The sequence below is a fragment of the Synchiropus splendidus genome, chromosome 1, assembly GCF_027744825.2.
Source record: "Synchiropus splendidus isolate RoL2022-P1 chromosome 1, RoL_Sspl_1.0, whole genome shotgun sequence".
Classification (NCBI taxonomy): Eukaryota; Metazoa; Chordata; class Actinopteri; order Syngnathiformes; family Callionymidae; genus Synchiropus; species Synchiropus splendidus.
This window is the reverse complement of record NC_071334.1, coordinates 26521732-26547661: the sequence shown is the minus strand read 5'-3', so window position 1 is coordinate 26547661 and position 25930 is coordinate 26521732. Positions and strand designations below refer to the sequence as shown.

General features: G+C 43.0%; 5 protein-coding genes across 8 annotated transcripts in view; 3 read left to right on the top strand and 2 right to left on the bottom strand.

Moving 5' to 3' along the window:
• Nucleotides 1-3146, top strand: part of LOC128755934 (ankyrin-3-like) — a 98764-nt gene extending 95618 nt beyond the window's left edge. Inside the window, exon 47 of one of the 3 annotated variants that reach the window (XM_053860217.1) lies at nt 175-3146. The gene's annotated coding sequence lies outside the window, so the exon portion shown is untranslated. Of the gene's footprint in view, nt 1-103 lie in introns of all 3 variants that reach the window. The other 2 variants (XM_053860209.1, XM_053860225.1) reach the window with 2 other exon arrangements.
• On the bottom strand, nt 2959-5527 carry g6pc1a.2 (glucose-6-phosphatase catalytic subunit 1a, tandem duplicate 2). Its single transcript, XM_053860410.1, has 5 exons — nt 5261-5527; nt 4491-4600; nt 4310-4430; nt 4097-4212; nt 2959-3848 (listed from the first exon to the last, which is right to left on the bottom strand). The coding sequence occupies exons 1-5, from the start codon at nt 5491-5493 to the stop codon at nt 3346-3348; spliced, it is 1083 nt and encodes a 360-aa protein (XP_053716385.1). The 5' UTR covers nt 5494-5527; the 3' UTR covers nt 2959-3345.
• Nucleotides 5528-6715: 1188 nt separating this feature from the next.
• g6pc1a.1 (glucose-6-phosphatase catalytic subunit 1a, tandem duplicate 1) lies at nt 6716-10170 on the top strand. Its single transcript, XM_053875032.1, has 5 exons — nt 6716-8011; nt 8071-8180; nt 8466-8571; nt 8643-8758; nt 8840-10170. The coding sequence occupies exons 1-5, from the start codon at nt 7794-7796 to the stop codon at nt 9334-9336; spliced, it is 1047 nt and encodes a 348-aa protein (XP_053731007.1). The 5' UTR covers nt 6716-7793; the 3' UTR covers nt 9337-10170.
• A 1456-nt stretch (nt 10171-11626) lies between these two features.
• psme3 (proteasome activator subunit 3) lies at nt 11627-16493 on the bottom strand. The gene is made up of 10 exons (XM_053878268.1): nt 16334-16493; nt 15557-15589; nt 15414-15476; nt 13381-13485; nt 13258-13306; nt 13076-13194; nt 12505-12641; nt 12343-12397; nt 12078-12164; nt 11627-11945 (listed from the first exon to the last, which is right to left on the bottom strand). Exons 1-10 carry the CDS (start codon nt 16373-16375, stop codon nt 11865-11867), a joined length of 771 nt encoding a protein of 256 aa, XP_053734243.1. The 5' UTR covers nt 16376-16493; the 3' UTR covers nt 11627-11864.
• A 503-nt stretch (nt 16494-16996) lies between these two features.
• On the top strand, nt 16997-25740 carry nbr1a (NBR1 autophagy cargo receptor a). 2 transcript variants are annotated; one of them, XM_053844104.1, is made up of 22 exons: nt 16997-17210; nt 17517-17579; nt 17662-17680; nt 18170-18192; nt 18318-18500; nt 19350-19424; nt 19497-19723; nt 19809-19928; nt 20179-20469; nt 20794-20947; nt 21206-21451; nt 22000-22116; nt 22195-22270; nt 22350-22460; nt 22541-22720; nt 22897-23040; nt 23146-23306; nt 23386-23771; nt 24062-24141; nt 24208-24295; nt 24391-24490; nt 24676-25740. In XM_053844104.1, the coding sequence occupies exons 1-22, from the start codon at nt 17109-17111 to the stop codon at nt 24862-24864; spliced, it is 3135 nt and encodes a 1044-aa protein (XP_053700079.1). In that variant the 5' UTR covers nt 16997-17108; the 3' UTR covers nt 24865-25740. The 2 variants fall into 2 exon arrangements, with proteins under 2 accessions (XP_053700079.1, XP_053700070.1); XM_053844095.1 differs by having other exon boundaries at nt 22894-23040; nt 24676-25739.
• The last annotated feature ends 190 nt before the right edge of the window (nt 25741-25930 follow it).

Below are 25930 nucleotides of genomic sequence, written 5' to 3'. Positions count from 1 at the left end.
TCATTTCTGCATTTTGGCTTTGAAATTCTGTTAAAAGCATTTTACTCTTTATCTAAACTACATTTCATTACTGATACTTAAATACTCATACATTTCATGTCAGTCACAGCAACACGTTTGACTTGAACTGCTCTTCTCTACCATCAAGGTCTGTCCACCCGGACCAACCGGAAGACACCTGATCCTCGTCCAACCACCAAGTGTCTGAAGCTTCAGACTTCAGACAGCATGGACTTCAACCTGACAATGCAAACTATAATTTCGCATGAGCATGTCACTCACTTTGGGAACACTGCTGGACACAAACGGACCAGTGAGCCGTGCCAACGTGTCCCAGAACCAAAGACAGCACACACGGATGGATACGAAAACTACTCAGACACGTCGCCTTATGATTTTTCCTCCTGGACTCACGGTGTCTGGTTTGCCATGTGTTCTTTCTTTTTCTAACACTCGAGTGATTTCCGTGTATATAAGCGACACTGTATGAAATCTTGAAAGCTTCACCGTTTGTACATGCACTGAGTGGAGGCTCAGCTGCCCGGCATCCTCTTCCCACACAAGTATTCACACAACGCTGGATGTAAAGGAGAACGGAGGGGAATAATAAGTGCTTGATTTGGACTAGAGCTTCTCCGTCTGCATGTCACTTTACTTTGGAGCTTCTCTTCCGTTTTCCTCCGAACTACTGCAACAACTGAGGGTACGTTGCACTTCTGCGCTTGATAGACCGTTAGACATGACTGTGGTTTTTACATTTTATTTTTTAACGGTTTGAAGACTTTATTTAATGAATTCCATTCACACACAAACAGAATCTGTGTCAGTTTAATCATGTTTACTAACAACACCACTCCAATAACAGTATTGACGGTCAAAACAAACAGACTTCTGTTTCGGTGCATTTTTTTAACTGTTGTTAAAGATCAATCCGGTACAACTATGTATGACAAATAGCCAACACTGGATGACCCAAGTAATTATTTAAGCCAAAAAATAAAAATGTGTTTAAAATGAAGGTGTTTGACCCGTGATTGTCTACAATGGGCCTTTTCTCCATCAGGGATGTTACAGGTCAGGGGCGTCCAAACGCTTCCAGAGAGGTCCAGGGTTGTGCTTTGTCGGTTGGAACAAAAACCAGGACTGCGGCCTTTTCTGGAGCAGTTTGGTGACCCCCGTTCATGGAGATTTTCGCTCTATCAAAAAACAATAGATCTCAATTTTTTTTTCCAGGAAGTTTTGTGAAGGGCACAAAGAACAGGTAAAAGTAAGTGTTTGTGTTAAAAAGTAAAAGCTTGTGTTTACATCTAGAGCCATTAATAATCTGAAGGATTGGAAACTATATGCCAAGTTTATTGTGCCTTTACTGTTGTGCTGCACAATATAGTGCATGAAATTCTATCACGGGTATTTTAAATGCTACTAGGGGATATTATTATCTAGGTAAAATAAACAAAGCAAAATTATGTTGGGTAAAAATCACAATACAGGAATGAGTCAGGTTTTCTCTCACGGTGCCGTTCCTGTTTATCAGTTTATTATTACAATGTGTCCTCTTGAGTTCTGTTTTCTGTCCTGTTTTTCATTTTAATTTCTATTTATACTTAAACAATATGTGTTCTCTTGGATAGTCACACTTCCAAAAGCCATCAATTCACTTTTTCTAACTTTTTCTTGCGGTCACCTCTACGGGGAGTTCTTATGATGTTCTCATGCTTGCGTGGGATTTCTCCGAGCACTCTGGCTTCCGCCCCTCAAAACACAAGAGGATTGAACAGTAGGATTGAGGAATTGTTTTGATGACTTTTCAAAATAAAACAACAATACCCAAGAAAATATATTTTCAAAAAGCCTCTAATTTTCAACAGTTTCATTCCTTCCATTTACCTGGATTGGAAATGGTCCTGGCCCTAGTAGAGTTTGTCAAATGTACATCAGGTGACTACCATAAAAAGACACCAGAATACACCTGTTGAACTTCTTTTATCATTTCACATTATACAGTTATGTACCATGGACCATTTGTTCTGTCAAAGGTGCGCACTGAGATCAAAAAGGTTAAGAACTCCTGGTCTAGTGGATTGATATCTAGACTTCAAAACTCAGATTTATATCTAACGTGCCATTGCACATGATCTCTTGAGCAAAGCACCAAGTTCAACCAATAATGGGTGACACACTTATGAGGGGCTTGTGTTTGTTGTGCATCTAGGTGAATGTACGTCACCAGCCTGACCCTGAGCTTTGGTGCTCAGTTAATGATTCATCAGCCAGCGTTCAGATCTATACAGTCTGGGAGATAAACACTCGCACGTCACGCTTCAGCATGACAAAACATCCATGTCCACTGAAATGGTTGAGGTAGTGCTGCTGCGTCAATGACCGAGAAACGTAGTATAGCTCCTGCATGTTTGTAGTATTCAGTTGTTGTCACTGTGTATTTTGTTTCTGTTTTAGAATGATTATGCTTCCAAACATTGTTATTCCTCTTGGAAGTTTAATATAGATGAATATTAAAACTAGGTTGAACGTTTTTAAAAGTGTCTACCACAGCATTCTTGCGATGTTCATGCAGGCAGAGTAAAGTGTGTCATCCGCTCACCTCTGCCCTCTCTTCTGCTGCCCGGCGACGCTTCCCTCCACTTGGAGGGTGATATGGATACTGTAAGTAAGAGACACACCTGATTCATTTCTATTTTCTTTACTAACATATAAGTTTAATGTTGATGTTTAAATTGCATCTGAATAAAATTGAAGAATCTCTTTTCATTTATTACCGAAAACAGAGAGAGAGACAATTTGTAATAATGTGCAGTTTAAAGTGAAATTTTGGTGGTGATTCCTGGGTAAAAATGTCTGAACAAGCTGCTGATCAGTACTTTATAGCCGCCGCTACTTTGTAATAAGAATCATTTCATTGAGCTTGACAATTGGAACGCTCTTTTTAATAAAAAAAAAACATTCGTGTGAATAGAGTTGTCATATAGCACCTTCACGAAACTGACCCGTAACGCCGTATTTCTGAGGGCCACGCATCAGACATTACACAGTGAAAAACGAGACGAGGAAACAGGTCTATGTACACACGTAATCACATCAATACACCTTTAAGCATCGAACAATAAAAATCTTCCATAAAAAAAGAATTAAGTTTCAAAATAAAAGCTATAAAACTGACGTCATGTGACGCTCGCACGGCTCTGATTCAACATAGTCAGCTGTGACGTTCTGAGGTGGTCATAAGTGCGCGTGGACTACATGGCACGATAAAGTTCTGGTGCCAGTGATCGTTCAGCTCCTTCTGTTGGAGCCACCTGACTCAAGTTTCTGGCTGTGTGTTCCTGCTCATACTGCCTTCTTGCTGTGCAGCCCCATGGCTCCGCCCACACAGTACGGGATGATGCTGACAGTGACCAGCGGCACTGTGGCGCTCTTGCAGAAGGAGAGCAGGTAGAAGAGGGCGATGGTGTGAGTCGGAGGCTTGAAGGAGTCAAAAAGGTGCAGCAGAACTAGCGTGCAGACGATGCACGCCGCTTTCACCACCTTGCTGCTGCTCTTCTTGGTCTCCGTGTAAAGCGGGGAGTGCAGGCCCAGGCCAAGACCAAACAGAGTTCCCATGTTCCGCAGCAGGCTGGCGAAGGGCGTGCTGTCCAAATGGACCCACTCGGAATTAATGCACCACTTTTGGGCTTTCTCCAGCGTCCACAGAAGGTCCACGCCCACAGCTTTGAGCAGCAGGTAGAAGCCCACAGCAAAGGAGGTCAAGAAGAGAGTGGTGTAGAAGTATTTCTTCATGCTGGCGTTGTAGATCCACTGGGTCCTGTTGAAGGCCTCGGCCACCAGCATCCCTGGAAAGGTGAGTGATTGATGTTAGCATGACATGGACCTTCACTACAATGTTTCGCCAACTTTTAGGAGGTTACTTTTAGGCATACGAAGACAAAACCTAAACACAGTACTAAGATATTCACAGTTGAAAGTCATGAAATGACTCAAGAGGCTCCATGAATTGTGGAGAGCTGCAAAAGGACGTCAAGAAAGGCTGTAGATCCTGGAGGCTCCTTCTTAAATGAACCATCAACATTCAGCAACCAACCTGTTATGACCCCGGCGACGACCTGGTGCGGGAAGTGGGCTGCAATGAAGACCCTCGACAAACAGACGCACACCTGCACGGCCCAGAACAGAGTCCACAACACCACTCTCAGGTACCTTTTAACATATTAAAAATATAAATGGTTACTTGTAAAATATTTGCCGCCACCTGTGAATGATTTAACCCAGGGGTGGTCACAACAACATGTCTCACCTAGAGGTATTGTTGCTTTTCCTGCTTCCATGTTTCTTCTTGCTGGCAGTGAAGACAAGGATGGACGTAACCAGGGTGTAGTAGACCCCTGCTGCTCCCATGGCATGACCCGATGGACTTCCTGCAGAAGAACACAGTTAGAAATGCACAATATCGGCACAAAAAGTTCTAACAGGCTTACCTGGTCCCGTCTCACAAGTCATGGGGTACTGCTCAATGTGAGGGCGAACGCTGCTGGCATAGTAAGGGGTCTCATGCACCCACCAGTACGGCCTCTCCCCGAACAGGATCCTGTGGGTCAGGAAAGGTCGGGTTATGTCCTGAGGCCAACACCCACATTCTGAGCGATGACTAAAGATGAAGTGTGATGAAGGCTAGAATGTCTTCAGTTAGGACCATGACGGAAAACGTCCACAATCCAAGGGTAGAAGAGACTGAGAATATGGTCATTTCTGGGGTCAAATCTTCAACAATACCAGAGAGACCCAATGCCAGATTTTGGTCCAAGATGAAGCTTTCAGAGTGACTTATTCTAAGGAGCGACTTTTATGGTGGAGCTTAAATGTGTCCAAGACTTTGAGAGATTAGTCCAAGTCACAGGTGACAGAGACGAAGGGCTCAAAATCAAAACAAGAGAAAATCGTCGGGCAGCAAGTCCCAGGTGGCTCAGGCAGGATAGGAGCTAAACCATGTGGGAAACCCCATGATCAACTCATGTTGAAGGGAAGGTCAGTGAGGTTCAGCAAATTTGGGTTTCAGTTTGAGAATATCTAAACAAGAAAAATGTACATAAACTGTTTTTCCAGACAAATAAAATGTAAGGTTGTCGTCATTCTAAAGTGAATACTTAACACTCAGCTTGACTGGTTACTTTTAATCGCACAAATGAATGACTAGGTTTCTATGTAGACTACAAGCGTGTCATCTTGAGACAACTGGAATTGAACCTACCACTTGAAAACCAGGTTGAGCCAGTCTCCGATCACAGCCACCCAGATCAGCTTGATTCCCACGGACGCCCTCAAGTGGAACCAGAGTGGGAAGAAAATAAAGAAGGTGTTCCTCAGGTCAGCGGCCCAGGACACCCAGAGAAACAGCCCTTTGGCATCCTGATAGTGACTCTGCAGGTAGTTGGTGCTGCTGACCCCAAAGCCCTGCAGGACGTCCATGACTGAGTCCAACATCTTGATGCCGAACGTGTGTGTGAGAGTGCTGCGGTCAGTGAGACAGCTGCTTGCTTTTATACCCGCGCAGCCCACCACCCCAACGCATGTTCTGGCTGATCTTTGGACCTTGAACATGTGCAATAAAACAGCAGAGAGTTTGGGAGGTTTGTGACACAAACAAGTGGGAGAAGAGATAGCAGCAATCAGTCTCCCTGTACGTAAGGAATCCCCTCCACCAATCACAGGCCGCCTCCGTATCAACCACATCTACTGTACAAACAGCTGGAATGTGACCAGACAAAGACAATAACATGATCCGTGGAAGCAGGGGCGGACAGCGTCGGACTTGCCCCTCAGAGTATTTGTGCGTCTCTGAGCCTGGACAGCTTGTATGGGACAGTTGAACCTCAGATGCAGACTGATATTGTTCAGGAGGAAATCCAGGATTGGGGTCGACACCACAATGAGTTCAAGACCAGATTCTGGCAGAAGCACCAGGTCGCAGAGCAAAGTCCAGCCCTGGTTCAGGTTGAGGACGAAGAAGCTTTCTCTTCACGTCGTGCAACTAAGAGCTTAACCGTTTTTGTCTGACACAGGCTTGTGGCATAGTAAGTGGAGATGTCATCCCCACAAAACGCCATGGATCCAGGTATCAAAACCTCCAGGACGCCTGATGCATTTACTTTGCAGCATTTATCGACGGCTTGTATCAGCTGTTTCAAAGTTAAGAGGAGTGGATCTGGACCACACGGGTTTAAAGAGGAAAGATATGTGACAAATGGCGGCAATATGGTGAATTAATAGCAGCTGAATTCAATAAAAAAAAAAACAGGTCTGAATTTACGGCTCTTCACGTGTGGTTCACTAGGCAGTTATGTAATTGTTGTTTCTTTTTCTGGGTCCGTTCAGCGAGTACAGCTCTGTGGTTGGAGTCGGGGAGAAAGCTATTTATTTCTTATGTAATGGGATCAATGATTAAATCATTAGATAGTAAAAGTGGAGATTGAAGAAAAGGGAAATGAAGGTGGTGCAATGGTGGAGCCTTGTGAAGTGACTGGATGGCAGGAAATAGTTTTAATGTGAAACTTTTTTTCCTTAAAAAAAAAAAAAAAAAAACATATATATATATATATATATATATATATATATATATATATATATATAATTCAACAAATTGGATTAGGGAATAATGAACAACTGCAACCATTTTTCTAAAATTCTAAAATTAAAAGAAAGTCCTTGTAGTGACAGTAAATGAAAACGGTCACACTTTAGATTATATTGTTCCATACCAAAAACAACAATAACATATTCACTGACTGTCAACACTAAATAAAGCAGTATGTATTTTCCCATGCGTCAAGCTTTATGCTGAGGTCATCTCTCCACACACATGCTCACTCGCTTGCTAGCCTGCTCTCTTTGAACCAGGTTTGGGAAACAACACCAAGGTTTTGCTCAAGTAAATCGGTGTCTCCCTGCTTGATCAGTAACATGCTCGGGTCTCAAAGATTAGTCCCTGCAAGTCTGTGTTTGTTCTGAGAAACTGACTTTAACTTCTCACCTCCACTTCTGTGATATGTTTATTTTTAGTTTCTTGTCTATTCATTTAACTGTGAGAAAATTCCATTTTTAAGGACTGCAATAAAAACACGATCAAGTTAAGTAGTCTGTATTGTAAAACAACCAAAAATATTCAAAGCATACAATGTATTTTGAAAGCATATCAATGTGTTGGATTCTTAAGCATTTACATAAACAATAAACAACATGATTTGCAGTTACATTTGTCATTGTTTTTAAATCATTTATTTATTGGATTTTTTTGTCAGTTTATTAAAATATTTAAACAACTTATTCAATTGTATATGTTGTTAGTTACATCCATTTTCTATAGTATTTGTTTATCTTTAATAAAATATTCACTAGAGCACAAGGTATCGTGATTTGCATAAATCATTGTATTTTCATCACTGCACTTCCGTCTGCAGTGTCACGGGCTTCAAATTATGTGTTTTGGCTTTTACGTCTCACGATCTCTGACCATGTTTGAAGTCATTAACAAGATTTCTTGCTTTATTACGTTTTTCTCTAAGCTGCAATGGGGTTTCGTGACCCACTGAAGTTTCTGAAAGCTGTGATGATGGATGTGAGTCTAAAGGCAGCCTCCGTGGTGAAAGAGTAAGAACCTGGTCTGCACTGACCCAAAACAAACAAGTTGAGTTGCCATGAGTAAAGTCCGAATGAGCTGAAACTGGGATAAAGAGAGGGAACGAGACAGAGGAATTCATTAGAGGACAAGTCTCCGCTGTGACATCATGGATCTTCTCCACAGCTGGGGCATCGAACTGCTGGTCCATCTGCAGAGCAGGTACAGCAGATACCAGGCTTTCTTCAGTCTGGCTTCCAACGTTGCCGATCTGCACACCACGTTCTTCTGGTACTTTCCAATATGGTTCCATTTGAGACAGAAGACCAGCCTGCGCCTCATCTGGGTGGCCATCATCGGGGACTGGCTCAATCTGGTCCTCAAATGGTACCAAACACACATGAAAGATCAAGCTTGACCTGTGAGGGCTAATGGTTCTGTGGCAGGGTTCTCTTCGGGGAGAGGCCGTACTGGTGGGTCCATGAAACACGGTTTTATGGAGCGCAGCGGCCTCCGGCTGTGCAGCAGTTCCCCATCACATGTGAAACTGGACCAGGTAACGTTGAAGAGTGCTGTTGAAGAAGACTTTTTTAATAAGACCTAGATGAGTTGCACTGGACTTTCTCTGTGCACAAGAATCTCAAAACCCATTTCAATCTACCACAATTTGCATCAGCTTGTTCCATCCTACGTTCACACTAGTGTCATGAACTGTTCTTGCTGAAAATGTGTGGCATCCACTTCCTGTTTACACTGGGCAGCAAATGAGTTTAAAAGTTCAATTCAATTTTCTGAACTTGACTTTGTCTACGTAAGTCAGTGCTGCTGTCTGTCCCTGCAGGGAGTCCCTCTGGTCATGCCATGGGGGCCGCAGGGGTCTGGTACGTGATGATCACTGCCGTGCTCGCAGTGGCAGCAGAGAGAAAGTGCCCTCCTCTACTGTACAGGTGAAGGTCACCATATTGAAAGTCAGCGAGACGTATGATCTGTGGGCTAATGCAGATGAGCGTCCCTCCAGATTCCTCTGGATGCTTCTGTGCGGGCTGATGTGTTGCGTGGGGCTGGTGGTGTGCATCGCCAGGGTCTACGTGGCGGCGCACTTCCCACATCAGGTTGTGGCTGGAATCATGACAGGTTTGTCCCAGTCAGTTGTTTTGGTCTTACTGGCTGTTGTACTCTCAAAATATGCCTGACGTACTTCGCTCTTTCTCCCAGGTCTGGCAGTCGCACATGTTGTTTGCAGGTTGAAGTGGATCGACAGCGCCACCATCAGAACATACCTTTCCACCATTGCTGTCTTGACCTCCTTCACAGTGGGCTTCTACTTCTTGCTGGAGGCAGTGGGGGTGGACCTTCTGTGGACCATCCCTAAAGCTCAGAAGTGGTGTGTGAAGCCTGAGTGGGTCAACTTCGATACCACACCCTTCGCCAGCTTCACACGCAACATGGGAGTCTTGTTCGGACTCGGGCTTGGACTGCAATTCTCCGGCAGCGTGAAGAACCCGAACTCTACTTTTAAGATGGGATGTGTCATCAGTTCGTTGGTGCTTCTGCAGCTGCTGGACAAGTGGACGTTCTCTTCTGAAAACCTAACGTTGTACTATGCTCTGTCTTTCGGTAAAAGCACCCTCACTCTGATGATTCCAACCACGCTGGTGCCGTCAGCGCTCCAGCTGGTTATCGGTGGGCGGAGGGACCACAAGAAATTGTGATTTTGAATCACTTTCTTTCTGTAAATCTAGTTCTAAGTGAATCAAATTCAGAGCAGTGCAGAGAGCGAGAACAAGCTTTTACCATGTCACTGTCAGTGCTCCATTAGAATGCATGTGAAAAAAGCTCTTGAGCTTCAGTCTCGGAGGAGAAATGCCCAACTGTTGCATGACAGCAGGATGTTCTACTGCTGCCAGTGAGCATGGAAGCCTGTTCTTCTAACCAAAAGATGAAGAGCGTCATAAGACGTATAGGTGAAGCAAGTTGAAAGAATGAGGGACGAGTGGCGTTTCGCTACTTTGCAGGATTTTTGAACGTAAACAAACGGCAAGTGATGATATCAGCACTGTGGAAGCAGCGCAGAGAAGCCATCAAAAGGTCGGTGAGGAGGCATCAATACTGGCCGGGAAAAGTAAGCCCCACTGTTTACCCAAACACATTAGGTTTTCTACTGCTGACCCTTCTTAAGAGAGGTTTAGATAGTCATCCGAGTCATTGCTTCCACAACAACTTGGTTCTCATAAAAATAAGCCCAAGATCGACATGAACCTGCTCATCTTCCTCAGAAACCAAATCCCTCATTGCTGCTATTTCCACATCTTCAGTGCACACAGTGACGTCACAGTGTAGACACCGAATGAAAACCCTGTATTTCGTCTTCTATCTGCTGGTTAATGTTGATGTCAGATGCACTTTTTAAATCCATGGTAATCATTTATCACCATACAAACACAGACATAAGCTGGAGATTTATGAAACCTCAAAATTCCAAATGCAATTCCCACCTGTCTAAAAAACAACAATTCAAGAAATATATTGTTTGGACACAATTTCAAATAAAGGCAAATATGATCTTATTTACGTTGCAGCAGTTTTTCCTGTTTTCTAGGAAAGTATCCTGCTGATACTGATTAATTCCTCGGTCAGGAACAAATATTAAATATTAACCCGAGCATGCCCCGTTCACTCTCCAGTCCCACATACTGACACTGCCTTTCCATGGAAGCACGCCGTTCTCCAAAGCTGCACCAAGAGCCAAAGGTGAGAGCCAGAAGCAGATGACACGTGTGTCCCTCGCCGTTTGAAACAAGAGCCCCCACAGACACGGGGATCTACTGGTTGAGTCAGGGGCTATGCAGTCACTCAGGAAGAGTTTATCTTGAATCAATCTGGTATTAGGTTCGACAATGATCACATTTGTGTATATATATATATATATATATATATATATATATATATATATATATATATATATATATATATATATATATATATTCAGAAAGTCAGAAAACCTTGTTATTATTTATTAATCCGAAGGGAAATTGTGTCGGTAACATGCTCTGTACACAACGTATCACAATACATATATATAAACACAGAGTTCATATCATTAATTCTGTGATATTCTGCTTTCCATCTTTCCATCAGCAAAACTTCAGTGAACAATCAGCGGTGGCAAACAATCTAAAACATAATGGATTCTAAATCACTTCTTCTGTTCATCTCTTGTGAATGAAACCGTCGAACGTATAGAACCATTGTAATGCCAACAAACTGTGGCTGTGCATTAAACTCATACATCTGTCAGCTTTTCTATGATTGTGCTTGACTTTCCGTCAAACAGCAGGTCCAAGCATCATAAATAGGTTACGTAATGGGAGGTTTCTCCTGGTCGCCACGATGAATACTGCGGATCTCAGCAGGCAGTAAGAAGCTGAAGAACCACTCTGTGATATAATCGTTGTGACGTTTCCGCAGGGACAATCTTATCTTGTTTCCCTGCAACACCATTCCGACCCTTATCTGGAGAATCCATATCGGGGTTGTTCTGTTGAAGGTAACCAGTGGAGGTCAGATGGTCACAACATGCCTCCATTCATATATATTGTGTCCCGTAATCCAAATTAGAATGCATTTCCACAAATGTGCTCTCATTTTCAGACTAAAAATTCAAGTGGCAATCCTGAGCAGCACAGGACAGTCTTCATGAGCCATCTGGATTTTCATTTTTCAGGTTTTTTTTTCGTACCTGAACATAACGAACATTGAAAAATAAGAGTTAGATAGATAGATACTTTATTGATCTCTGAAGAGAAATTCCCAGAAATGCCTAAAATATTTATTTTGTTTAAATCCTATTTAGTTTGACATTTTCCCATTGAAAATGAAGGTTACTGTTAGATTTAGCCACGTTACGACTGCTACGATTGCCGTTTTTTCGAAGTCTCCTGCCATGTTTTACACATACTGACACCGTGTGGCCGCTCCAGGAAGTGCAAAAATAAAAAAGTGAGGTGAGATTTGAGGACAGAATGTTTAATTAAAATTAAAAAATACAATACACTGTCATTCATGAATTTTCCTGTGGATACCCCCGCTGACAGTTTTTTTTTGTCTAGAGGGTTTAAAACAACATAGTTTACAATTAAAATGAAAATAATGTGTCCGTCTATGATGGTGATTGTACTGAAGTGTGTCCGTGGAGCCATCCTGGAGGGCGATGATGAGGTGTACGAAGGCCAACTGAAGTTCAGTACAAGGCGTCAGCGTTACTGCTCCGAGGCCTTTTGATCTTCTCGATGTTCTTCAGGATCATGTCGTGTAACGTTACCTGCACAGAACACACTGCATGACCCCAGAATTCTGTGACTGGTGTTTAAATCTTTGCATTCTCCGATGTATTTTGAAGGAGTGTGATACTGTTGTGTAAACTGAAGTGAGGAGGGCATGTGATGTGACATACGTATTGATTTCTGAGCTCTGAAACAATGATCTTCAGACTGATGTATTCCTTCTCGTCGATCTCCGTCACAGTGCGCCGATAGTCCTCCTGAAGACACAGAACAGTTTTACAAGGAAACAACTTATATGCATAGTTCATCAGTGTTCTAACTTGAGAGGTACAAAGAAATATGGAAATAACCCAATATTATAGTGATGTCATATGTATAAGTGAAATAAACTGCTTCTAATTCTTAAACCATATTGAAATTGACTGGTGAACCTACCACATGAGGATATTTGGCTATTTTAGAAACCAGCTTTGCCCTAGTGATGTAGTATCTACAAGAGAAAAAGAAACAGTTATTGAACATTCTAAAGAGTACAAGTGATGGATTACAAAACCACATGGTTTGTATGTTCTGTCAGCCTGCTGATGCAGTACAGACCTAGATATCTGGTCAAGGTAGGACGCCGCCTCTCCTTCCACTGTCCTCAGCTCCGCGACTGTCTCCTCCTGAATTGACACACCAAAGTTGTTGCCGTCTTCTATCCTGGGAATCAGCAGTTGGACCCACATTTTCACCTGCAGAGAAAGACAAGGATGAAAACATGGGGGTTGGTGGTGACTCATCTTTCACACCATTTCAGCGGCTGAAAGGATTAAGAGCAGAAGAAAACGACGGACCAAAGTCACAGTGACTTCATTAGTGCTGCCTATAATACAAATGAGCATCATGAAGAGACGCAGAATGAGAGCTGTTAACTGCACCCTAAATTACATTGTTACAATCGAATCATATGACACCAGTATAAGACAATTTTCTGGCAAACAAGTTAGAGCACTGATGCTCGTGAGCAAATAAGGGATGGATTATAAACTCATCCTAACTTGACTGACTCACTGGCTGACAATTGTTTGAGACATTTGAAGACAGCAATGTGCCACGTAACAACCATCATATAACACTGAAACAAAAATAAAAGCTCATTATCATTTGTTAAAAGAGAGAAACTCACTGTGTTACATTTCTCTATGAGCGTCCTGATCTCTGGTTTGACCTTTTCAATCAGGTCAACAAGATTCTCATTGCTCTTCATCATCCCTCCTGGCATGACGAAGATCTTGGTGCCTGTCACTGAGAGAGAGGGGAACAGATTGTCACACTTTTGTTGACTTCAGCAACTGGTTGTCAACTCACCCTTGTCATCCCCAGGTCCGTCCTCCAACTTTCTCTTTTTGGCATTTTGCTGTCAGAATAAAAGATAAAAGACTGTATCTAATCCACATCTGCTCACTGAAACACTGAAGAGCTCAATCTCACCGCTTCCAGACCATCGTGGAGGTTTGACAGCAGGATTGGGTCTGGCACGGTCAGGTTTATTTCTGAGTGGATTTCCTTCAGTTCACTGATGTTAATGATCGGATCCTGGGGGGAGGAAGCATCAGTTCATAAGGGATTAATATGCGTTTTATGCATTATTTTTATTCAACATCCATATTGTTGTGAAATCCCAAATAACTTATTTTATTAACATGGTTTTTTTTCCCCCATTTACTTTTAGCCAGAATGTTAAAGAACGTTGGTGGACAGTTGAAGAATGTTGACAATGTCAATTTGGCTTCGTGTTTTTTCCTCACTATCATAAGTTAATGGTTGGTCAAAATGAGTGATGACAGTGAGTTTGTGACAATGCCATGCTAATTTCACAGTTCCATTTGGGTACGTACGGTATGTGGTGATAATTTGTGTCAATAATATAAGTTTATTATTCATGCAATTTGTTAAATAATTCAGAGTTTTGTTGATTTGTCGATTACATACAGTGACATTGATAGGATAATGCGCCATCTAACAGTCATTAAAGTGAGGCACTGAATAAAGAGTTGAAATCCTGAAGTGGTCAGTAGCTCAACCCAATGAATAAGTCAAGTTAGCGACAATTCATCTTTAATAATATAATACATCATTATAACTGGTGTTTGACTATATAAAGATTTCCATATCGCCTATATCACATTTATTTCAATGGCGAAATTTTTGGGATATACAGTATCTTGAGAATTACAGGTCATAGGTCAGCAGAAAGCAATAGCCACCCATTTCCGACTGAGGCACATGTTCTGGTTGTTTTGCATGGTGTTGATGCCACAAAACCTGTAGTAGTAATGAAGAATTAAGATGTACTGATTTAAAACTTCAGAATTTCTTTCTTGTGCATTACGTTTTGTTCAGTTCAAAGATGTTAAACCACATGTGACTCAACAATAGCCAGGATAAGAATTTACACTGTGCCAAAATGTTCCTCAATTATACACATGAATATACTTTACACATTTGTTATCACTAAATGTCACTTTGAAATGTTTAAGTTTATTGTGACAGACAAGTTTATTAAAAAAAAAACAAAAAAAAAAACAAAAAAAAAAAACATTTAATAACACGTAGAACAAGCCTCTTAGATGATGTTTGCAGATGACATTGTGATCTGTGGTGATAGCAGTGAGCCAATAGATGATAAGCTAGAGAGGCGGAGGTGTGCCTTAGAAAGGAGAGGAATGAAGGTTAGCTGCAGTAAGACGGAATACATGAGTGTGAATAAGAGGGACCCAAGTGGACAGGTGAAGTTACAGGATGCAGAGATAAAGAAGGTGGGGGATTTGAAGTACTAAGACTCAACTGCCCAGGGCAATGGAGAGTGTGAGAAAGAGGTGAAGAAGCGGGTGCAGGCAGGGTGGAATAGCTGGAGAAAAGTGTCAGGTGTGATAAAAGGGTGTCAGCAAGGATGAAAGGGATAGTGTCCAAAAGGGTGGTGAGACCAGCAATGTTGTATGGTTTGGAAACAGTGGCACTGAGGAAAAGACAGGAGGGAGAGCTGGAGGTAGCAGCGATGAAGATGCTGAGCTTCTCTCTGGGAGTGAGCAGGATGGAGAGGATCAGGAAGCAGTAGATCAGAGGGACAGCACATGTCAGGTGTTTAGGAGACAAAGTCAGACTGGGATGGTTTGGACATGTACAGAGGAGAGAGAGCCAGTACATTGGTAGGAAGATGTTGAGGTTGGAACTGCCAGGCAGAAGGTGGAGAGGAAGGCCAAAGAGGAGGTTGATGGAGGTGGTGAAGGAGGACATGAGGTTTGTAGGTTTGAGAGAAGAGGAAGCAGAGGACAGGGAGAGATGGAGGAGGATGATCCGCTGTGGCCACCCCTGAAGGGAGAAGCCGAAAGAAGAAGAAGAAGAAGAAGAAGAAGAGAACACAAACTACTGTTGGGGATAATGGAAAAAGTGATGATGTGATGTGTGAACATCAAGTTTTGCACCAGTGTTTAGATTAGATAGCATGTATTCTTCCCACAGACCTTCAAAAAGTGATCTAGTTCCAGTAATTTCTTTGGGAAAAAATTTGCGACTAGGTCCTCTGCCTGAAAACAATGCAAAGAATATATCATTATTGGATTTTGTGGTGCTCAAGGACAGTATGAGGATACAGAATGGAACTCACCTCTGCAGTGATACGTTCCCGAAATGCATCAACCTGTAAATAGATTCTCCACATTAGTGTTGGGACAGGCATGACAGACACTTAAGAACAAGGGAGTGTATTGGGTTTTTTTTCATTACAATTTCGTTTTGAACCGGACAAAAACGTTTAAACCAAGATGCGATTATGTGAATTTCTCCCTGTGAGGTCAATAAAATATCTAATTCACACTACCAATAACACAGCAGCCAAATATACGACCAACTAAGCTGAATACATACCATTTCAAGAGACTGTAACATTAGTATTCTTAAAAAACTGACAGAAAGGATGTTGGATAACAAGTACCACCATCAATTTCTCCTTTTATAGTGTGACGCTGTAGATAAACCGGTTTCTCAGCGTTATGAGGATCCTGTTGGTTTTTTTGCTGTATAAACTACCAACATGTGAGACATGCGAACCCGGATGGTGAACTGAAATACAGTGTGTATAGTGTATGAGACCTTCTAGTGTATAGGGCCTGATGCTGAACATGTGGTACTCAAAGAACCACAACTATCCCCCTCAACGACTTCAGCATTTCCATTAAGCTACATAGGCATATGTGTTCAAGTACAATAGAGCCACCCATCACTCGTCATACGTGTCATGGTCCGAGGTGCGATTCTGATGAGCGGGAAACAAGCCGGTGAGCAAGAGTTAGCTTAGCAATAGCCGGCTATGCTAAAGTGTGGCTCCATTGCTAACAAACAAAGTCATCAAACTTAATATGGAGCACATCGGAGAAGAACCTACCTTCGTTTTAATTTCATTGTCCACTTTGAGGAGTGAAGACATCTTATGTTGTGAAACGCTTGAAGAACGACTGTTCTAAACGCATTAAAATGACAAGCAAACGTGTGGCTCACTGTGCTGGCAAGCCACACTCCTTCTACTTTAGGTAATGTGGTGCCGTAGTCAAGGTTAAAGTGCCTACCGCCACCTACCGTTGAATAAGAGGCGGCAACAGAAGCCATCTGGCTAATATCGACAATTTTTATTGTTTATTATTAAGGTTCACATGATGCTTTCGCCACCCCATTTATGTATTTCTTATTTTCTGTTTTCTCATTTGTTATTTTAACATATGTATTTTGTGGATTCATTTTTTTTACTGTAAACACGTCGGATTCATTTTGAAATGCGTGAACGGTGCTACATAATATAAATATTTATTAGTTGATTTTATTTTCCACTGTATTTTTTCAACGTTTTTGTGTGTCAAATACTCAATACTCAAAGCAATTGCAGATTTATATGATGGATTTATAGTATCTGACTTGGATATGTTGAGTCAAAATGGTGACCTGTGTTACATCAATTATACTCGGAATCTAGTGACTTCTACCTGCTTGAGCTGTTTGGGTTCAAGATGACGTCAGAGCCTCAAACTGCATACTGCGCAGGCGTTGTGTCGTCACTGTATTTTTCCTCGACGCAGCTGACGATGTAAACAAGAAAAGACGGTTGAAGGCTACTGTGAACCGGTGTCGCCGCCAATGATCCACTATTTGAACGTCTCACACCAGACATGGGGCTCCCCGTGACGATCAAAGTCAATTTCCGCGGCAACGTCAAGCGATTCCTCGCTCAGGATGTGGACAAACTGGAGTGGGAGTCCGTGGAAGCCTGGGTAAGCTGGCGCAGTTCGGTGCCATGTTAGGCCCAGACTTGGCCTCCACACGTAAACAACACCAGACCACCTGAAGGACAGCCGATCGACGGTTGGCCGTCGAACCATTGCTGTGTGTTGCGAAACTTAGATCTCACTGTAGAATGTCTCGTGTTGACTATTTTGATAAGAACTATAAAAAAACAACAACGATCATTTCCTGGAACTAGCTCTGTCAGTAAAGCTAAAATCAACGTCACAGAGCGGATGATGTCACAATACAAGGCAATAAAACATAAGTGAAAGGCGATTTCTTCTTTGTTGCAGATTAAAGCATCTTTTGGAATAAACCATTTCCAAGTAAAGTACTTTGATGAGGACAATGAAGAGGTACAAACGGAAATCTTTTTTTGTGTATTTGTGTACTGTAGAGGTGCCAGCAATGCTAACACCGCTCTCACTTTGTTTGCAGATATGCATAAATAGCCAAGGTAAGACGTTTTCTAATTTCATTAATATGTTTGCGTACTATTGGGATATTGTTTAAAGGCCATATTTTATAGTCATGTTAACCTAGTTAGTGGATAATATGAAGCCTGTCTGTAAATGTGGGTGCTAGAGAGCTGCCCCATATCCTCTCTCATGGAACCTCATGGGGAAACCAGTGGTGACCTGTTGTTTAACAATTGCTTTCAGCTCCTCTGTATTTTAGGATTTCTCTCATTACAAATGTGACTATTATGGGAATAATGTGTCTTACTGTCGCTGAAAGGAATGTGTTCATTAACAGTAAATTTAGATGGATGATGAGCACTGATAGAGGACCTCTACTGTAAACTGTACACAACACACAACACTTGGCATGTCATATGATAAGTTGAGTGTAAACACACCATATTGTTGACATATTATGAAGACAGCGTAGCCAAATATGAGCGCTATTTCACCTGAGTCTAACTTTTTATTGTAATATATTTCAGGTGAATATGAAGAAGCCATAAAGGTAAGATTGTTTTATCATGAGTAGTAGTTACTACTATATGTTGTGGTTGAATATTATCATTAGTCACGGTCCTGCATTTCTCATACGTATGAGGCAAGGTCTCCTCTTGTTTGTTTTTCTAACAGAGTGCTGAGAAGCAGGGAAACCAGTTACACATGAATGTGTACAAGATGAAGGGCCAGGCCTGCGGAGGCCCACTGAAGACTGAGGTGAAGGAGCTGAAGGGAGATCTCAGACCTGCTCCTCCTTATCCTTCCCGTGTTAAGACTGTGGACAAAGGCACGCAGGTCACCCCCGAAAGAGAAGCTGTAAGTGCACGCACCATATACTGTAGATGTTTGTATGTTTAAGGTGTTGAATTATCAATGTGTTTTGGTTGAAAGTGTAAGAGTTTCTTCAGGATTCAATAGAAGATATTTACACCTCCTGCATTTGGGACACTTGCTTGGCCACCGAACAAAATCAAAAAAAGATGATATGTGTTATATGAAAAATTGGTACATTTCATTTCAGTATAGATGACTGAATAGAGATTTCCAAACAATATAATAAATAAAAAAATAAAAAATACCCAAAACTTATCAGCTCCCCCTTCCTCGCAAAAACAGTTTATCAAGCACACTATGTCAAATCCCGCGACATTCTGGGTTGAACAGGAGATTCCTTATATGAATCAGCCGTTTGGCCATGGGGGCCATGTTGAACCCTGAACTTAATTTACAGTAATTTTGGATAAACTACCTCCGCACCTGGAATAACAATCTAACAGCCTAAAGACCACATTTTGTGAGTCATAATTTTAATCTCTTATAAAAGCTTAAATCATATTTGCCCTCCCTCCGTTTCAGGAAAGTCTACCAGTGTTTAACCTGTGAGTTGATAGTTTTTGTTTTGACTCCTTCAGGGATTGTGTTTGACAGCCTTGCTACAGAAGCTGCAGTATGGTACAATAGAACATGATATGGCACCTTTGCTACCAAAGGGGAGAGGCTGGCTCATGAGCGATGCAAGGGTTTGGGCCAAAAGACACCTTGTAGACAAAGTATTTGTGGGAGAGGGGCGGTCTCCAGGAGTTCTGGTTGAAATGACATTGTGGGGACATCTTGTGGCCCATTTCTAATCGTAGGCCAGAGGATAAACTGAGTTACATCTTGCAGGTACCTCTGAAGGACAGCAAGAGTAAGCCAGAAGATGAACCTCCCCCAATGTGGTTCAGATCATACATGGAAAAGGTATCTCTCCACATCCTGCTGTGATCGCTGTATGGTGATGGACAAATCTCAAGCATAGTTTTTCTACCACAGTTTAAAGACGAGGTGGTCAAGGAAGTCGTGGAAAGAATGTGCAGCGACTTTTCCGGCCAGTGCTGTACGCACAAATCTCCTGATGGGCTGAGTGAGGCCAGTGGAGGAGCGACTGGTGGTCCAGTGGAGCCCAGACCAGGTCCTTCCACCTCAAATGGATCACTCGGCTACACACCAAACTGCAGCAGTTGCAACAAACTCACCTCAGATGGAGCCTACAAATGCAGGTAGTTCTCTAAAGACCGTGAAGGTGCTTCATCTGAAAGGAATTTGTGAATCATTCTTACAATGAATGGACTCTTCTTTTGTCAGTGTGTGTCCATCCTGCATTCTGTGCGAGATGTGTCGACACAGCCATGACCCCAGTCACAACCTGATCAGAACCAAAACACCTCTGTCCATTCCTGAGCATGGCATGTCTGGAGAATTGAGGTAATACCAGCTCCTATGGAAGCAGGATAATATTCTGTTGATAGATATGGGTATTTTATGTAAACAAAAAACAAGCATTTAGATGCGTGTAAGTGGCATGCTACAGAGATTAGATGATTGGTAATCCGAACTTCTAGGTCTTACTCGATTTGTAGCTGCAACTGTACCAGAATAGTTTGTTGCACATCTTCTGACAGAAAGCTTTGGAAAATATACTCATGATATTTATATATATAACATCCTAAACCAGGTTTGCAAGACGAGGAGACCGAACAGTGCGAAAGGCAGAGCGACAGAGACTCAAAGCTGAGAGACGGCAGTTGAGAGCTGAGGTGAAGGAGATCAAGAAGAAGCTGCGGCTGGAGAAGAGAGGCCTCCAATGGAGTGGACCATCTACCTCAGCCAGGGCCAACATGGCCTCTGCCTCTACCCAGGCCCCAGCCCTGCCCCCTTCTGCCGCGTCAGAGTCGGCCTCAGGTCCTGCCGCGGCTCAAGGTTTCGTCCCTGCCCCGGCCCCTGACCCCCAGGCCTCCAGTCCAGAGTAAGCCAGGAAGAGCGTCCAAAACTGCTGGGTCCTTCAAACCCAGCATGGATGCGAAAAAAGTCATTTTTTTCCAAGAAATCAAAATCTTTGTAATCTAGTCTGTATGAGTGTGTCGCTGGCTGCTCCGGGGTGGAAATGTTGGAACTACCTCAGTGTGAAAACTGCTGCTGCTGCTGCTGCTGCTTCATAGATTTTCTAAGAAAAATGCTTTTGAGCTGCCAAAAAATCCGGGGTCCTGCTTTTTTTGATTAGTAGACTACAAAAGAGATGTGATGAGAAACCAGGGCTATTTTCAACAATGCTCTGTACACTTGAAACTAGGGGTCCTGGGGTCTCGTCTTTGGTGCCCACTATGGCTGCCTTGTTTCTGGATGAAAATCTGCCAGACGGCACACATCTGGAACCGGGTACCAAGTTCATCAAATATTGGAAGATGAGGAATTCGGGGACTATCAGCTGGACCTCAGAGACAAAGGTACCCCTCCCACCGCCGAGAGGACAGTCTTTGCCCCCACCCAGCTTTACTTCCACTCCGTCTTCTCCTCAGCTATCATAGCCCACTATCACTCCAACTAAGATTCCAAACTTAGTTTTTTTTCTTCCCAAGCCGTTTCTCTTTCATTTCAACTGTCTGTGTGTGTGTGTGCGCGCGGGTGTGCGCTTGTGTTGGATGTCGTCTTTTTCGCATGTATATTCCTATTTTGTGTTTTTGTATGTGTGTGTGTGCATCCAGCTAGTGTTCATGTGGGGCAACCTCGGCCTGGCGTCTGAGAAGAGGGAAGTGCCAGTTCCGCTACTGCTGCCTGGACAAGTGGGAGTGGTCAGTGTGTCATTCATCGCCCCTGTGATGGAGGGCACGTATACGTCGCACTGGCGACTGGCACACTGCGGCTGTCTATTTGGACCACGAGTCTGGTGCAGCATCGTGGTTGACCCCGGCAACAGCCACAGCACAATCCAGCATCAAAGCGAACGGCTGGTAGGTCTGGTCTATTTTGTTTATACTGCTTCCATCAGTTGTAATAAATACATTGAATACATTCTGTAATAACATGTCTGGAGGAAACCGTTCGGTCTCCCAGACTGCTGCAACTGATTTGTGAGATAGTGTCTCTGACATGACCACGGTGTCAACTGACTTTCACTTTTCAACACAGCAAAAGATTCCACATATTGTGATTCATTGAAAGGGAGCATGAGATCTTAACATTTTTAAAAGGTTGCAAAAATAGGTACAGAAGTGTGCTTCCATCACATAGACTCCAGTCACGTTGAGCCGACCAAATGTTGCTCCAAAAGGGAGTAGTGCAGATGGGCGTCTCAGCCAATGTGCCTTGCTACTGCCTTGAGTCTGATCAAAACGTGGTGGGATTCTGGCAGGTCTGTGGTGAACATCTATCTAAGATATGGACCAAAGAGCATAATCATCTTCCAGAAAACGTTGTGCTATTGCTTTTCACGTTGCAAAAAATCAAAATTATGAACTGATGAGGGATATTTCCAATTTGTCCTTTGTTTGTCCCTCAGGATCAGATGAAAACCATAGAAAAGGAGAAGGAGGTCAGATCCACCACAGGTTTGACGGTTCCTGATCTTACCCATGAAGACTTCTACTTCCCCTCGGTAGACTTGCTCACTGCACAGGTCAATAAACTCTTCGATGAAGAAAACAGAAGGTTGTTAGTGAACGTCTTCTAAATATTCTTCTCTGTTGCCCTTCAGGATCTATTGTCATTTGAGTTATTGGATATAAACATTGTGCAAGAGCTGGAGAAGGTCCCTCACAACACACCAGTGGGTGAGTTACCCGTCTTTGACCACCAGCTGGAAAGATGTCGCTACCTGTCAGTCAATTTGTGGGATGATCTTTTTTCCAGACATGACCCCCTGCATTTCCCCTTTGCCTCATGATGCATCGGTGATGGACAAAACCTTCAGCTGTCAGATTAAAGATAACACTGACAGTGCAGGTGTGCGGAAACTTTTTGGTAAGAGCTTTTTTTTTTTTTCTTTACTTTGGAGTCTGTTGCATCTCAAGTGTAATGTGTCTTGACTTAATTTATTTCAGGGGTTAAGCTGAACCAACAGAGGGAACTGCTGGAGTCTGTAAATCAAGAGGATGAGAAAGACGAGGAGCTCAGTGGCGCCCAGTTTCTCTGTGAGACCATCATGCGCTCACTCACCCTGGAAGAAGCACCTGACCACAGACCTGTGCGCCGACTCCAGAACAACTGCCACAAGCCACATGGTGACTTTTCCTCTAAGTGATGTTGTGGCTATCAAAGATTGTCGCTGCATTTGAAGTTCATCTACTATCAGATGTTCAGCTATTTTATGTCTTAGTTGTTCTCGCAAACAATTTCTTGATATCTAAAGTTGATAGGAATCAAAGAGTGCTTACTTGATTCTCTGTCTCATCAGCAGTGGTCTCGCGAGGTCTCAGCTTCTCCAGTGAGAAACCTGGAATGGCAGTCAGAGTGGAGGAGCCACAGATGGAGAATTTGATTTTGCCTGTGCCGTTCATCTCTGTTCTTAAGCCGATCACCGCAGAGGAACAGACAAGAACAGGTGAAGGAGTTGTATGAATGAATAAATTGTTTTCAATTAATGTACTTCACAATGGTGTTAGTGACTTCAGTAATGACTATTTACTTCTGTTTATCTTTCCTAAAGAGTCAGTTCCCCAAATGGAACCTGAAGTCAGCCAAACAGCTTCCACCTCACGCGAAAATGATGAAGATGAGGAAGTGGGCATGATAGTGATGGACAAAGAAAGAACGCAAGGAGCGTGTCCTGAAAAGGAAAGTGAAGTGAAAGCAGATGACTGGGATGAGGTTTGTTGTTGCATTTTTGATTTATGTTTTCACATGCACTGAACAGCACATCAAGGTTTCCTCTTCCTCTCACTCTCAGGTCAGCAGTCAGACCTCCTCTGTGTCCTCCTGCGAGGATTACATCATTGTCCTTCCAGACTGCTTTGACACAAGCCGACCACTAGGGGAGTCCATGTATAGCTCAGCCCTGTCACACCCAGTAGCTGCTGCAACCGCCACCCAACCTGAATCAGAGCAACAGGGGGAGCTGGAGGAGAACAGCGGGGCGAGTAGAGAGCTTGAGCAGAGAGAAGAGAGTGTGGCAGAGCAAGCTTCAAACATAGGGTGTCCTCCGGACCCATTGGTCGACAGCACTGTTACACAGATGCTGTGTGCCTCGCAAAACCTGGATGCTGTGACGCTCACTCCTGAGGTTGTGCCCCCTCCCGATCCTGTCGTGAGCCCTCCAACCATCTACTCCCCCAGGTCTGATCCCTGTGCACATTTGTATCAGCCACTTATTAAAGTACATGAGTTTTGATGATTAAAATACCGTGATCGAATGATCGACTCTGTACCGTGTTGAGTAGACGATATGACCTGGAAACCCAATATTTTAAAACTTGATTCATGAGATTCTATCCTTGGATGAGCAACGGAAAATACATAGAGAATATTTTTAGGTATCATTTCGAGTAGTTTCAAAATGTTTCCAATATGTTTTATATCCACTATGCATAGTTAGTAATAGTGCATTGTTTGATTGTGCCTGTCAGATCTGAGGCACTGTACCTGGCAGAAGACCCCAGTCCTGAGCCTCGTGAAACCTTTGAGCCTCAACAAGTCCAGCTTAACAGTGAGTTTACTCCAGAATGAATATGTATCATACACAGATATATTGTTGTTTGCCTTTCCCTTGCAGTATCATCTGGACTTTCCAAGTATGCAGGCTCATCTTCCAGTGCCTTCGTGACCTACAACCCTAGACCCTGCAACGCCTTGCAGCCAAGGTGAAACGCTAAGCAGTGTCTTTAGCTCTTCAGAAAGATCTGCTTTTGTTTATTCACGTGTGTTTGAGCTTCTGTGAATCTGTTTTTGGAACCAGGGGCCAAGGAGGCATCACTGAGGGTCTGGTTAAAGGAGCTCTCTCTGTAGCAGCGTCGGCCTACAAGGCTCTGTTTACTGGACCAAATTGTTCAATACAGGTAAAAGACAGTGTTGAACAGGTATAGAAATAAATTGCTACCACAAATATCGACATGAACCACTGTGTGTTTACCTCATAGAGGCGCTTTTAGACCATGTACATGCAACACTTGGCAATCTTTTAAAATGGTGCAAAAAGTAGTGAGAGTCGTACACTGCTTATATGAATGACTTCTATTTTCAGCGAGGCATTGACCCGGCCACCCGACAGGACCCCTCCATGATGGCAATGCTACTGGAGATGGGCTTCAGAGACCAGCGCTTGAACCAGCGACTGCTGCGGAAGCACAGCTATAGCCTGCTGCACACGGTCAACGAGCTGGTCCAGATTGCAGAGGACGGTCAGAACCGGGCCGTCGACATGCAACATTAGGCACCGGAAGTGACCTCTGTGTTCCCGAGGATCTTCAAATGTTGAGAAATGAATCATAGAAGGCTCTTTCGTGGTTCTTATTAATAATGTTTTAAAAGAGTGATTCTTTTGTTTGTTTGTTTGGACCAAGCGTGATGGTAGTATGATGTAAGTTAAAATGGAAAAGCTTTTGTTGATTGAGATATATTCATGAAACAGCCTTCCCCTGCTTTAAATTTAGTTTGACATGTTCTTTTTCAGGATGACCTTTCCTGCCTTGTTTACCTGGAGCTTGAATTGGAGCATAAGCTATATCTGGCTTCTAGAACTTTGGCATCATGTGTTAATAGCTGCTCTGTCTGGCCAAGCTGGACCAATATAATATTATATGTCATGAAGCTATAAAAAGCCAGCAGCTCATATGCGGATATTTCAGACCCTCTCCTGAATCTCGTAGTTAATTCTGCCTAAGCAATGCAATCTCTTTTCTGTATCTGAGTACTGTTATTTTTCGATGTTGAATGTACAAAAAAGTCTGCGATCAAATCGCCACTCAGACACAGATGTTTACTGCTGTATAGACAAAGCACCTGCATGACAGGTAGAGGCGTAGAGCAGCAACCCCTCGTGACTTTGAGCACTCATCGACAACTGCACATTCCACGTCCTCACTCAAGGCTCCTGGTTTTCATTCCACGCCGTACACTATACACATGGTCTTCTCAGTCTGGTATTTGGGTTTTAGTTGAGATTTCTTTTAGTCGATCGATAATCCAGAGACGTTGAGACTATATCTGCTGTGCTTGTTGAATTCTCCAGTGTACACATGAACGCTCTTCTACTGTCAGTCCATCAATAAAATATTTGCACATTGTCTCACTTCTGAAATTGGGATGAACTCGTTCTGAAGTTGTGATTCTACAGGAGGGTGTTTCAGTTGGTGGTGTTCTGTTTCTGATGTTCACGGACTTCCATTGAGACCGGCCGGTGAGGTTGCGCAAAAACAATATATGGCGTTCTTTAATGCACGCAAGCGACGCGCCATTTTCTCGGACTAAATTTGGTTGCGAAACGACTGCGGTCGCGG

Excerpts from the sequence above, each read along its gene's own strand:
- psme3 (XM_053878268.1), bottom strand. The coding sequence starts at position 16,375 with ATGTCTTCACTCCTCAAAGTGGACAATGAAATTAAAACGAAG. Across the intron at positions 15,590-16,333 it reads ACAATGAAATTAAAACGAAG|GTTGATGCATTTCGGGAACG; the intron begins GTAGGTTCTTCT and ends ATCTATTTACAG. Across the intron at positions 12,398-12,504 it reads TACCTTGACCAGATATCTAG|ATACTACATCACTAGGGCAA; the intron begins GTCTGTACTGCA and ends TTTCTCTTGTAG.
- g6pc1a.2 (XM_053860410.1), bottom strand. The coding sequence starts at position 5,493 with ATGTTGGACTCAGTCATGGACGTCCTGCAGGGCTTTGGGGTCAGCAGC. Across the intron at positions 4,213-4,309 it reads AAAAGCAACAATACCTCTAG|GTACCTGAGAGTGGTGTTGT; the intron begins GTGAGACATGTT and ends ATATGTTAAAAG. Across the intron at positions 3,849-4,096 it reads CGTCGCCGGGGTCATAACAG|GGATGCTGGTGGCCGAGGCC; the intron begins GTTGGTTGCTGA and ends TCACCTTTCCAG.
- g6pc1a.1 (XM_053875032.1), top strand. The coding sequence starts at position 7,794 with ATGGATCTTCTCCACAGCTGGGGCATCGAACTGCTGGTCCATCTGCAG. Across the intron at positions 8,012-8,070 it reads CTCAATCTGGTCCTCAAATG|GGTTCTCTTCGGGGAGAGGC; the intron begins GTACCAAACACA and ends GTTCTGTGGCAG. Across the intron at positions 8,181-8,465 it reads CACATGTGAAACTGGACCAG|GGAGTCCCTCTGGTCATGCC; the intron begins GTAACGTTGAAG and ends CTGTCCCTGCAG.
- nbr1a (XM_053844095.1), top strand. The coding sequence starts at position 17,109 with ATGGGGCTCCCCGTGACGATCAAAGTCAATTTCCGCGGCAACGTCAAG. Across the intron at positions 19,929-20,178 it reads GGCATGTCTGGAGAATTGAG|GTTTGCAAGACGAGGAGACC; the intron begins GTAATACCAGCT and ends ATCCTAAACCAG. Across the intron at positions 20,470-20,793 it reads CCCCAGGCCTCCAGTCCAGA|GGGTCCTGGGGTCTCGTCTT; the intron begins GTAAGCCAGGAA and ends ACTTGAAACTAG.